At 39.3% G+C, this 13,447-nt stretch overlaps 1 protein-coding gene across 1 annotated transcript in view; it reads right to left on the bottom strand.

Annotated features, from left to right (window-relative positions):
- SAMSN1 (SAM domain, SH3 domain and nuclear localization signals 1) overlaps positions 1 to 13,447 on the bottom strand; it is a 139,958-nt gene that overhangs the window by 94,156 nt on the left and 32,355 nt on the right. Inside the window, exon 6 of the mRNA XM_060640284.2 lies at positions 9,435 to 9,514. Within this exon, the coding sequence (XP_060496267.1) occupies positions 9,435 to 9,514 (80 nt within the window). The remainder of the gene's footprint in view (positions 1 to 9,434; positions 9,515 to 13,447) is intronic.

The raw sequence follows: 13,447 nt of genomic DNA, 5'->3' as shown, positions 1-13,447 counted from the left end.
TTAGCCTGACCGCCCCAGAGTCCTGTAAGTCTACTTTAACATATAAAAATTATTTTGGAAACTTCCTTTATCTCTACCCCCCAAATCTATGCTAGCAATCATCCACCAAGTGTATGGCACACTGACATACATCTGAAGGGTCTCTTGACAGAGTTTTTACTAAACAGTAACAAATGGCCTTTTCCTAACAATAGCTAGCCTCCTAAAGGTCCTGGAAAGCTTGCTTCCAAAATTCCTTAGAGAATTGGGCTATCCCTAACCCCCTCCCAACTTAAAAATATATAATCAGTCACCCGTCACAACCCCAGGGCTGCTCTTACTGCCCACGGGTCCTGTCCCCATGCTTTGATAAAACCACTTTTTTGCACTGAAGACGTCTCAAGAATTCTTTCTTGGCTGTTGGCTCTGAACCCCAACATTTCCACATCAAAGTGACTGTTTTGCTGTGATGTTCTGCTTCGTGACTAGCCATGTGAACTTGAACAAGCCACTTCACTTCTCTGTGCTTCTATAAAATGAGGATTTGGATCACAGGAATTCATTGTTCTTGTAATAAGTTTAGGGACATTAAACTAGATAAGTATCTTCTTTTGTTACTTTACATAAACTCTTGGACCTGAGAGGAATATCAAGGAAAAAGTAAGAATGAGCTACTATTGATCACAGATTATTAGAACTTAAAAAGATCTTTGTGTTCATCTAGTCCAATACCTTACTTTCAAAAGGAGGAAACTGAGGCACAAAAATGTGAAATTAATAGCCTAAGAGCATCGGGGTAGCTCCAGATTTCTTGATCGGGTTCTCTTGATTCTGTTTCTAATTAAGTTATTTCATAGTCCTCCCAAATGCATAGCTTCGTTTTCATCTAGGAAGTCCTTTTTGTATTCATGATGATTCGGGTTTCTTTCTTTCCTACAGCTGTTTGATATTTAACTAGTTATTAAAAACTTAGAAGGCATGAGAACCAGCAAGGGCAGAGTACATTAGTTTTTCAGGAAATAGAAGTAATATTTAAACAGTACTTTTTCATCACTTCTTCCTACCTAGAATAGCTATCATCCCTTAGGCAAAAAAAAAAAAAAAAAAAAAAAAAAAAAAAAAAGTACTGTTGAGAAGAAAACTATTCTAGAACCTTAGATGCTTAGATGTTAACATCTTAATTATCTTTGGGAAGAGCGTGCTGTGAAAGGAGATGCCTTGAAATTATCATGTTCATCCCTACATCAAGAAACATGATTTATTGGAAGTAGCTATTTGCCACAGAATCTGCAAGTTTATATTACATTGTAGGAAATAATAATCAAATAAATCTGTATCATTTAGCTTGCAGTGTTCCCAAAAGCAAGTCTGGAAAAAAAAACTGTAAAGAGGGCTTACAGTGTATTCAGTTCCATAACACTCTGGGACTTGCTGACGTACGTGAGTGTCCTGGAAATTTTCCATACCCTTTAAAACATGTCCATTTCCTGAACTTGTGTTTAGCGATGGCCAACAAGGAGAGGACGGTGGTTAATATGATCTGAGGATTTTAATACAAGAGAGAGTTGGCACACAAAGATACACTTTTTAACACTACAAAATTTTCTTTATCTCAGGAAAAATTCCTAAATTTGGGGGAATTTTTTTTTACAATAAAGACTCATCTTTCTTTAAAGGTACCGCTTTATGCTTAAGTCAGAAAGCTTTTCAATAAGAACAAGTCTTTTTTATATTCTCTAAAAACACTTCCATGTGGCAAATGTAATAAAGAACTGTAGAAAACAATTCTCATTGCATTAAAATTACAGGGAAGCAGAAAAAATAGTATGATTTGGGGAAAAGTTTTCTACTATTTCTTTGGCAGTAGGTTTTACATGTCTTTTAAAAAAATTTTTTTAATCTTTATTTATTTTTGAGAGAGAGAGTGTGCGTGTATGAGTGGGAGAGGAGCAGAGAGAGAGGGAGATACAGAATCTGAAGCAGGCTGAACTGCCAGCACAGAGCCTGACATGGGGCTCAAACTCATGAACCAACTGACCAGATGCCCGGGTTTTACATGTCTTTGCTAATGAAAGAGACTCCACCATTTAAAGGTTACCCTCTTTAGCATTAGAAAAACAAGATTGATGTTAACATTCTTTAACAAAAGTAAATAAATAAAACTGCACAAAGGTGTAAAATAGTGAGGAAAGGATCCGTATTCTCAATTATAATAATCAAGTCATCAAAATACATTGATTAATGTTTCATCAAATACATACATATAAAGGTGAATATATGTGTGCCGGTGTTATATATATATATATATATATATATATATATATATATATACACATTACATATAGAGTGGATTCACTTACTATCCTTCACTTTCTCTAGTCCCAACACATGATCCATACCCAGAAGTTGGTAGAAAGAGTTAGAACCAAGAAAATGGCTTATGAAGCAATCTAAACCTTAATCCCCCTAACGCCCTTCACTATCAGGTATACATTAGGCATCCTTGTTGAATATCTGATAGAGTGTGAAATCGAACCACATATATATTTGGAGCTGAGTAATATCTGGAATCATAGCACAGGATATTTTAGGTTTAGTACTTGTCCATGTAATCTCCTTACTGTAGACATCTACTTGAAAAACCCATGTACCTGGCATTAAGCTAGGGGCATTGGATGGAGTTTGTAATAGAATAGAAGGGAATTTCAAATTTTATTTGAGGGTAGGGCCTTCAGTAGGATTAAGAGGAGTTTAGGGAGAGGATGCAAATGTTCACTGAACATCTGGGGATAATATATGTATGCTGTTTCATTTAATATTTGTAACAACCATAAGAAGTTTTTCTCATCATCATTGGACACATAAGGAAACTGAGACACGGAGAATTTAAACAAGTCCAAAGTCAAAAGTTATAACTCATGTAAAGGTAAAGCAAGTTTGGTTACTATAAGGTCCAAAGCTAAGCAGAAGTCCCACAAATCCTACCTAGCCAAGGACTGAGAAGCAAGTAGAAATAAAAAATAGCTCAAGGGACTGAAGCTCATACTGAATGCCTGCATTTTATTTTGCCATTGGGTGTAGCATGTGGATTTTTAGAGGATTAGGCCAACATTTTCAGGTCTGTGTTACATTTTAATGATGTCAAGTAGTACTTGGTGTTTGGCCCAGTATAAGTTACTAGAATGTGCTCATGAGACATTTTTTGTATTGTATAACTCTTTTAAAAATGAGAATTGTGCTAAGGAATACCCAAATAACTCCTATCAACCTTTTAAAGTGGTCAAGATGGGAAAATATCTGTATATATTTAAGTTGGTTCATTCGTAAAATTTATTTGTTAGAACCAGGCATTTATTTTCCTTGTATAAACTAAAAGTTGAAATGGCGACTGCTTAACCTCTTTTCCTTGTTTTATGAGGGAATAAATAGATGATAGATGATATTAGATAGGTAGATAGATAGATAGACGATAGATAGATAGATAGATAGATAGATAGATAGATAGATGATAGATAGACAGACAGATGGATAGAGAATGACTTCAGATACTAAAATAAGAAAATCTACTCTGATTTTAATTTCATTTCACCAGAGACAAAGATACGGATTTCATACTAACATTCAATATTCCTTTAACACCAACTAAAGCCGCTTTTTAAAATCTTCTATTAAAAAAAGAGGTTTCATTTTTCTTCTATAACAAATAGAGCTCTACATTCTTTCTATCTGCAAAATGAGTTATAATATTGCTCTTGGGATATTGGGAAACTCCTCCATCTATAACGTTGTAATATTATTAGGTAGCTCTGGTGGTTTTAAAATATGTTCCTAAATTGTTTTATATTGCTCTCTTCAAAAGGTGGGTCGTAATGCCCCTATTCTTAGTATAAGCTGGATTTAATAACTTGTCTATAGTAAATAGAATAAGGTGGGAGTGATGGTGTATGACTTCTGAGACTAAGTCTTAAAAGACATTATGGTACCCTTCTTACCCTGTGCCTTGGATCACTCATTCTGTGAGAAGCCAAGTGCCATGCTATGATATACTCAAGCAGCCATATGGAAGGGTCAACAAGATGAGGGGCTAATTCCTCCAAACACCTATTAGCAAGGAGTACAAACCCTTGGCTACAGTAGGGGGAAGGAGTTTGAAAACAGACCCTTCAGCTACAGGTAGCTTTTAGATGACATTTTGATTTCAACCTCATATGAGACCCTGAGCTAGAATTACCAGCTATCCCCAAACTCCCAACTCTGAAACTATGAGACAATACATGTTCGTTGTTTTAAACACCTAACTTTGGGAGTAATTTGCTATTTAGCTATAGATAACTAAGACAGTAGCAAAGTTATGTAATGGATAAGAAAGTACTTGGAAATAAGATCAATGCATAATATAATTTGTTCATTTTTACATTACATCATACATAAAAACTACTTTTTGGTTGACACTGCAAGTGCTATTTAAACAATCTGTTGGGGCGCCTGGGTGGCTCAGTCGGTTAAGCATCCGACTTCGGCTCAGGTCATGATCTCACAGTTCCTGAGTTCGAGCCCCGCGTCGGGCTCTGTGCTGACCGCTCGGAGCCTGGAGCCTGCTTCAGATTCTGCGTCTCCCTCTCTCTCTGCCCCTCCCCCACTTGAGCTCTGTGTCTCTCTCTCTTTCAAAAATAAATTAACGTTAAAAAACAAATTATTAAACAATCTGTCATTCTGGCCTCTTTTTTTTCCTGCCTTACCGTTTGTTCACAATCTTTGTTTAGAACCACCCCAAATCTTGTCTGATGAAAGCTAAGGAGGGACCTACCTCTCCTGCTTATTCACAGATCACGGCATAGCCTTAAGGTTCTTCCCCAGCCGCCTGGTGTCCAGTGCCCTCGGCTAAGTGCACCAAAAGGCAGTCCCGCTTTGATCCAACTTCCGTGTTTTTCCAACAGCGGTGTGCTGCACCGGAAACAGTTTTAAGTCTGTACGTTGCCAATGGGTTGCGTGTAGCCAAGAGGTTTTTGTCGCTGTCGCTGCTGTTACTAATCCAGTTTTCCTCTTAAAGACTAAATGACTAACTCTCAACTCTAGATACTGATTACACTGCACGAGAATTGGAGGAGGCTAGTTTAGATGGCACAACCAGAGCTGAGTCCAGCCACCATCTAACCCTGTGGGCGAGGTTTGGAGCAATCAAGGTTCCGCGGTAGCAAAAGTGGCAATTTCACAAACAAAATGTATTCATGAGGAACACGTCCCGCTTTGAGGGACAGAAAACCCAATCACAGCAGCTTAAACAAGTGTAAGGCTTATGTTTCCCCACAACAAGAAGTCCAAATATAGGCAATCCAATGCTGATGCAGTAACTCAGGAATGTCGCTGATGAATCAGGCTCCATGGCTGTGCCCCACCATCCTTAACATGTGCCTTTGGCCTTATGGCTGAAAGACAGCTGTTAACTCAGCAGATACCATGTCCAGCATCCAGCAGGGAGACGGGCAAAGGGCAAAGCTTTCTTCTCATGAGGCTTTGCTTTTTTTTTTTTCCCCCCCCGAAAAGAACCCCCTCACCAACTCCACCACCAGGCATTTCTAGCTATAATTCACTGATCAGAATTGGATCCCATGACCACCCTAGCTACAGGGGGAGCTGAGAATTCAAATACCTAGCCTTGCAGTCTCCATCAAAAAAGAAATCGGTTGAAATGGGTGTGAAGTGATGTAAGCCTTAGAAGAGAACCTAACACACCCATACATATGCAGGCATACTTTTAAAAATGAATTCACTCAGCAACACTTTTTCCACTGAAGGAGCTTAGGGAGAAAATGTTTTGGTGCAGTCCTGGGTGGGGGTGCTTGACAGTGCTTAATATCACCAGCACTGAAAGTAATAAATGTTATCCCTCTTTTCTATCATGAATATGAATGACGCTCTGAAGGCTGAAAGCAACCTCAGAATTTACGTGAGAAATGAGGCATGAAACATTTTTGAAAATATATTAGCCCAAAGTCTGTATTACTGCATAGTTTATACCCTTTTCAATATGCTACAAAAGGTCTGAGCCATCAACTGAATGCTGCCAGAAAAGAACAAATAAGAACAAGGATACGAAAATAAATGCTGGGAGTCAAGTTACCCCAAGATGTTCTTTATGGTTGGGGTAATGATCACGGTTACCAGGCAGTCTGCTGTGCTTCAAACTCTCCGCATCAGCGCTTGTCCTGCCAGCTGGGTTCTCCAGCAGGTTTATCCCAGACCCAAGTAGTCAGAAATAGTTATGGAGCTAAGTCACTATTGAAGAGAGCATTCCGTGAACACTTCCTGCTCCGACCTCCTGCCACTTGGTTCCTAGTACTTTCTTCTATGCCTTAGATCTTTCCTCTTCTTTTAAGTACATTAAAGGAACATGTCTAGTTGAGTATTTCTTTTCTTAAAAAAATTTTTAAGGTTTATTTATTTTTGACAGGGAGAGAGAGAGAGAGACAGAGCATGAGTGAGGGAGGGACAGAGAGAGAGGTAGACACAGAATCCAAAGCAGGCTTCAGGCTCTGAGCTGTCAGTGCAGAGCCCAATACGGGGCTCGATCTCAGGAACCTCGAGATCATGACCTGAACTGAAGTCAGATGCTTAACAGACTGAGCCACCCAGGTGCCCCAAGTTGAGTATTTCTGATTGGAAATTCAGTAAATGTTAAAAGTTTTTATAATGAAAGTTTTTTATTATCCAAAATATATTTCATAGGCCTAGTCACATGATAAGTATAACTATGAATATGTTTTACGTCCTATGAACTTTATCTCATGTTAATGATATTCAGTAAAATTGCCAGCCATGTGAAAATATTGACCCTGTTAAGATATTATTTATTATTTGTTTAAGTTTATTTATTTATTTTGAGAGAGAGGTGAGAGAGAATGTGAGCGGAGGAAGGGTACAGACAGATGGGGAGAGAGAGAGAATCCCAAACCAGGTCCATGCCATCAGTGTGGAGCCTGATGAGAGACTCAAACCCATGAACTGTGAGCTCATGATCTGAGCAAAAATCAAGAGTTGGATGCACCGTGAACTGAGCCACCCAGGTACCTCTTCATTATTTTAATCATTTCTACTTTTACATGATCTTTAAATGTTCTATAATGAATATATATCATTCTCACAATATAAGACAAAAATCAACTTCAGTTTTTCCATGAGGCTACTGTCTTGCCAGACCAGACATGAGCCAGGTTTGGGCTTGGAAAGCGAAATTGCATGGGGCATCATATCAGTAGACAAGTGCCCATCAAATGTCTGGATGCCATGGAGTCTCATGGTACATGTACTTAGCACCATCAGGACACTCATAAAAATACCTACTCCTGGCCCCCAGACATGATAATTCATTTGGACAGGGGTGAGGCTCAGAAGTCTGCATTTTTCACAAATATCCTGATTCTGACACAGACAGTCCCCAGGCCACATTTGGAGAAATATTGCTCCGATAAGTCATTTGCTCACTTGATAAGAGGCTACAGTCTGTGCCAAAGTCCATTCTTATGGACGTCACCGACAGGTCAGTTTGCCCCTTCACACGAGAGAATGTGTCCCTCTCTCTGCCCCGTCTTCCAAAGGGTAAACAGCTTTGGCTTTTCCTCAGTCACAAGGAGTTAAAAAATTAACAAATTGCATAACATTTCTTAATACTTAATCGTATCTCATTATAGTATTTTGTCATACAGAAAAAGTGTTTCTTAATTAGTTAAGTTCAATTGAATGCCCACCATGAATATGAAGAGATATACTAAAGATAGATAAGACCACCCCTACCCTCCAAAATGAGAATTTCTAGATTAGATATCTCCTGCTCGTCAGTCACTGCTTATGGATTTTCTCAAATGATCTTTAATGATAAACTACATAGTACAAGTGAATAGTTACTGTTCTAGAAGGATCATTTCTTAGCCAATGAAAATGCCAAAAAAAATTGGTAAAGATTTACCTTGAACCCTTTTCTTCCAAGAACTTTATATATTATTTTCTTCATTCTAAGACATGGTTCTGGTTTTCTGCTAAAACCCTAAAGAAGGACTTCTCTTGGCACAACACATGTCTGGGAATTCTTACTGTAAATCAGCCTTCATTTCCTCCTGGCTATCAGACAATGTTTCACTTAGATACCGTATCTGAGGCCTCATCTAAATTTAGGAGAATGAAACTGCATATTTCAGAAATAATCTCCCAGCCGCACTTGTGAAAGTGTCCATCCCTCGCAAAGAGTAAAAAGAGGAGGAAGGGGGAGAGAGGAGCCTTGGGGGACAACAACAATTGAATTTGTTTTATGCATCTTCTAAATGCCAGCCATGATGCTAAGTGCTTTACTGAAGTATTTCACTTCATCCTCACGGCAGCCATGAGATAAAGGTTCTTTATAGACCAGTTTTACAGATCATGAAAACTGAGGCAGAGAGAGATTAAGTAAATCGCCCTGAATCACAGAGGTACTAAGGGGCAAACTAAGATTCAGAGCTCTGTCTGTTTTCAGAGCTCTCCACCGTGCCCTGCGGGAGAGCTCACTGGTTAAAGGCCCTCGGGCAATGTGGTGTGGACCCTCAGGAGCGTAGGATTGTGACTCTGGCGCTGTCAGAACAGCCAGTAGAAACTGTGGTTGATCAAAAGTTATGGTCCACTGTCTACTCCATCGGACGGCCTCCGACAGTCTCAGGTATCAGGCTGGATTGAGGAACGCGAGCTCCTTTTGCTCACCAAATCAGTCCCTCGCGATTCAGACACTGTATCCCGTCTTCCTATTGATAAATCTACTGCACCAAGGAAGGCCAGTTTTAACTTTCTAATAAATAAAACTATCAGAATGATTAAAGAGAATCTCATGGCTGTCAGAAAAATATCAAAAATCAGTATGATGCTGGAGTTGGCCCGACTGACGCACATAGTATTTTTCATTACAGGGTGAATAGCAACTATTTGGCTGTTAATTAATGTTATATTATTATTACTATCAGGGAGGCCCGAGGTTCAGACATTCTTAATTGCCTGAACTCCTGGGCTAACTAATGCAATTTATAAGGGATATGTCAGAAATAATAGTATATGCTTTTATATCAAACATAAAAACATGAGGGACATGCCCCTCACTAAAGGTTGCCAGACAGTTCTCAGCACTTAACATAGGTCTTGTCAGAGAAAATCCCAGTACATTAACTTAACAGGTTTAGAGTTACTTATCAAAAGGCTGTAGAGCATGATGTTTTGCATAATCAAAATGGCTTATCAACTCAAGGCATCAGTGAACGCTTTCATTTATATTCCAATTCACAGAGACATAAGCGTATCAACTACAAAACAACCTACAATAACTAAAGATAAAATAGTTACAAGGCTAAGTATTGTACATTACATCTAGAGTATTACAGAGCTCAATAACATGATGATGTTCACAAAACACCACACCAAGTGTTGATTGTTCACATTACCTGACAGGAAATGCCTTGTGGTTTTTTTCCTTGAAAAGTATGCATGTAATTACTCAAAAGAAAATCCTCTTCATTTAGATCTATGAAAAGAGATAAATGTTATATATAGATCATCAGAAATTACAGGATTTTAGAAGGTTAAGTGCAATTTAATACTCATTATAGTTTCGTTTAGTCTGTTAAGGTAGTACATTGTCTAGATCATAAATGTTTTCTTTTTCTAAGGATATGTTATTCTCACAAGAAACAGATCAAAATAAAATACAAATTTAACAACACCACCACCAACAAAAATGAAGAATGTTGCTGGCCATCTGTGTATCTGAGCAAGCCATGGAACCTCTGTGGGACTCAGTTTCCCTCTCAGTAATAAAAGAGTAGCATACTAGCTACTAAAGCCACGTCTAACTGCAACATGCTAGGATTCCACGAAGTTATCTCCTCACCTGTTTCTGTTAAACTAAGTTTTCCACCTCTGGCATTTTGAGCTTCATTAGCTTATGTCTTGTCAACATGGATTATTTGTGTTGAAACTGTTCTATGTATGCTTTTGTAAAAGCTTTCGAATGTGGTGTCCGTTAGCTTGCAGCTACATGAAATCTTCCAACATTTCCCTTCCAGGCTCTGGAAAAGGGGCTCCTTTTAATGTAAATCTGAAATGCACATGCGCTAAAAGAGGGCAGCCCTCTACACCTCACTTAATCCAACCCGCTTGGATGAGGAAACTGAGACTACAGAAACCACCTGGCCACAAGGCCAGTGACTTTCCCTCTCACCTTCACTATTCACGTGCAATCACTGCTTCAGTTTCCCACTGTTCCTTGTTCTCATATTCACTGGGGGAGAAAGCGGCCAACAAGACCTACCCTCCACACACAGTGAAAAACACGGGCAAGTTGTCCTCCAAATCCCCATCTTGGCTCTCTTGAAAAGATAGTTCAAATTCCCAGCTCAGTCTCAGAGTTGTTTACATCACTAACAATATTTAAAATCAGAGTAACCACAAAGGATTCCAGAAAATACTTAAATGTTAAAACGAGCTGGTTTTGTGAGCTGGCTCTTTGAAGCAAGATTTTCCATTACAGTGTCAGGATGCCAGAAGCAGTTTTGGCAACTTATTATTTTTTTTTTTTTAAGGATTTGTATTCAGGAAAAAAAAAAAATCTGTGCTCTGTTCCTTCATTCCTTTTCATCTCTCCCCTTTTTGGATTCCTTTAACATGAATTTTGGAGAACTCCCTCTATAATTATCCTTCTGGGTATGGGAAAAGAACAGTAAAGTGGTCACCTGTACTCTAGAATCCGGAAGCAGCACAGGAGTGTGCACAATGCATTTACATCGCTTATGTAACAATGCAAAGTAGGAAAATGAGTGATTCAGATGCTACTGTGGGGACGGATCACTATGACTCAGGGTACTCCTGGGAGAGGTAGGGCCCCAGTGGAAGCTTGAAGCGTGGATGTAGTTTGGAAAGGTAGAAGAAAAAGCAAAATGACAAACGTAGAAGCAGTGCTATGAATGCTAACCTACGGTGTGGAATGAGTGGAACATATTTAATTAAGTGTAGAGATTGAAACTGGTCAAATGATAGGCAATTCTGAATATAGCATAGAAGGAGGTAGGGCTGGAAGAGTAAATAAAGTAAAATTTTAATAGTCCTTGAGTGCCAGGTCGAGGAATTTGGACATAACCTACTAGACCAATGTTGCACATATAAATATATCTGCAGAACTCAAACAAGTAATTTAACTAAATGATGTGAATTTTGTCAAGGAAATAATGGGATACATGTGGTGAGCTGAAGAGTCACCATTGCTCTCAGCTTTCCCAACTGAAATCACCTCAGACTTTGAGCTCAGTATTGTCGGTATAAATACATGGATGTTCATGTAAAATTTCCTGATTTTTAAAATACTGTATGGTCCAAACAGACTTTTTCTCAGAATAACTTCAGTTACACGGCTACCAGTATGTGGCCTCTGCTACAGACAATGGAAGACCTTTGAGGGTCTTGGACTAAGGAAGAGACACCGGAAAAGTTGTATTTTATGAAGATTAGCCATTTGTTTTGTGGTCTTATACACTTTTATCTATTTGTAATCTCCCAAATATTACCCGACAAGAGAATATTTATAAAAACGGAAGCAATTTGGTCCTACGTAGCAAAAGAGTTGCAGTGGATGAATTAGGCAAGATGCAGTTGTGCTTTCCAAAAATGGCCACCAAAATATCTCTCATACCACATATTCTGCAATATGAACTTGGCACGCCTCTTCTTATTGAATGGAGCTAGTCTCAGTAACTCACTTGCCACAGGACAATGCAATGTAAATGATCATTTGTAAGCCCCCAAACTAAGTCAGAAGAAGCCTTACAGCTTCTGCTTTGATCATTTGGGATGCTCACTTTCCAGACACTTCCTCCATGATGTGTGAGGCTCCCTTTCGTGTCCCTCCCTCTTGCAACCCAGCTCTTGGCCTGAAGAAAGCTTGTGTCTCTTGGAGAGGCCACACATTGTTCTCCAGTCGAAAGTCTCCACTGAGCCCAGCCTTCAAGTTATCCCAGAACAGGTGCCAAATATACAGGTGAAAAAGATTCTAGATGATTCCAGACACCAGACATTGGAGTCCTCCCCAGTCAGGCAAGTCTTTTCAGAAGAAGCTTCAGGTATCATGAAGCACTTGTCTTGAATAGATTCCTGGCCCACAAAATCCATGAGCCTAATAAAATGTTGTTTGATGCCCTTAAGTTTTGGGATAGTTTGGGGCACCTGGGTGACTCAGTCTGTTAAGCATCCGACTCTTGACTTCAACTCAGGTCATGATCTCATGGTTTGTGAGTTTGAGCCCCACGTCAGACTCTGGGCTGACAATGAGGAACCTACTTGAGATTCTGTTTCCCTCTCTCTCCGCCCCTCCCTGCCTCTCAACAATAAATAAATAAATAAATATTTTTATTTCAAAAAAGTTTTGGGGTAGTTTGCAGCAAAAAGATTATCAGAACATGCATAAACTACATAAGTGAGTCACAAGCAATAGTATACATAGGAATGCACCATTCAACATGAACATTCAGACTCCAACTGCCCCTCAAATTCAGATGCAGGGAAGAAATGAGATTAGGTAAAAAAGCAATATTTCTAATCAGCTTTCAGGTGATTCTAATGAAGATATTTCTGACCATACTCAGGCAACTATCATCCTAGTAAGAACTCCCCTAAAGAATTAAAGGGAGATTCATTTGTACAAAACACCAGGATGCTGAACATTCTCATCACTCAATTCAGAAAGACCTCCTTGGAAGAGGCCCACTTATAGTGGCCTTTGCTCAAGGAGTTTACCCCACAGAATGAACGTGTAGATGTTCGGCTGTGAAATAGGGCTTCTCTCTGTCACTCCTCATGTAATCCAGTCTAACCAGAGTTAAATTACAGGCTCCAGGGAAACTATTTTTGTTTATTTATTTTTAAATATTTATTTATTTATTTTGAGAGGGCGCGAGGAGCAGAGAGAGAGGGAGAGAGAGAATCCCAAGCAGGCTCCGCACTGTCCTCACAGAGCCTGATGTGTGGCTCAATCTCCCTAACTGTGAGTTCATGACCTGAGCCAAAATCAAGAATTGGATGCTTAACTGACTGAGCCACCCAAGCTTCCCGAGGAATCATTTTTAATTTTTTTTTAACGTTTTTTATTTTTGAGACAGAGAGAGACAAAGCATGAACGGGGGAGGGTCAGAGAGAGGGAGACACAGAATCTGAAACAGGCTCTAGGCTCTGAGCTGTCAGCACAGAGCCCGACACGGGGCTCGAACTCACGGACCACGAGATCATGACCTGAGCCGAAGTCGGACGCTTAACCGACTGAGCCACCCAGGCGCCCCTGGAGGAATCATTTTTAAATTAGATTGTGGTCCCTGAAAATTAAACAGAATGGTAAATATGTTTGCGACTTTATACATTTGCCATCTTGAATGTGAAGGTATCAGGCCAACAAAGAAAGAGAATTAATAAGGTT

This window comes from Panthera onca, chromosome C2 (genome assembly GCF_046562875.1).
Source record: "Panthera onca isolate mPanOnc1 chromosome C2, mPanOnc1 haplotype 2, whole genome shotgun sequence".
In the NCBI taxonomy this organism is placed as follows: domain Eukaryota; kingdom Metazoa; phylum Chordata; class Mammalia; order Carnivora; family Felidae; genus Panthera; species Panthera onca.
The sequence above is the reverse complement of the archived record's forward strand: the minus strand, read 5'-3'. Positions and strand labels throughout refer to the sequence as shown.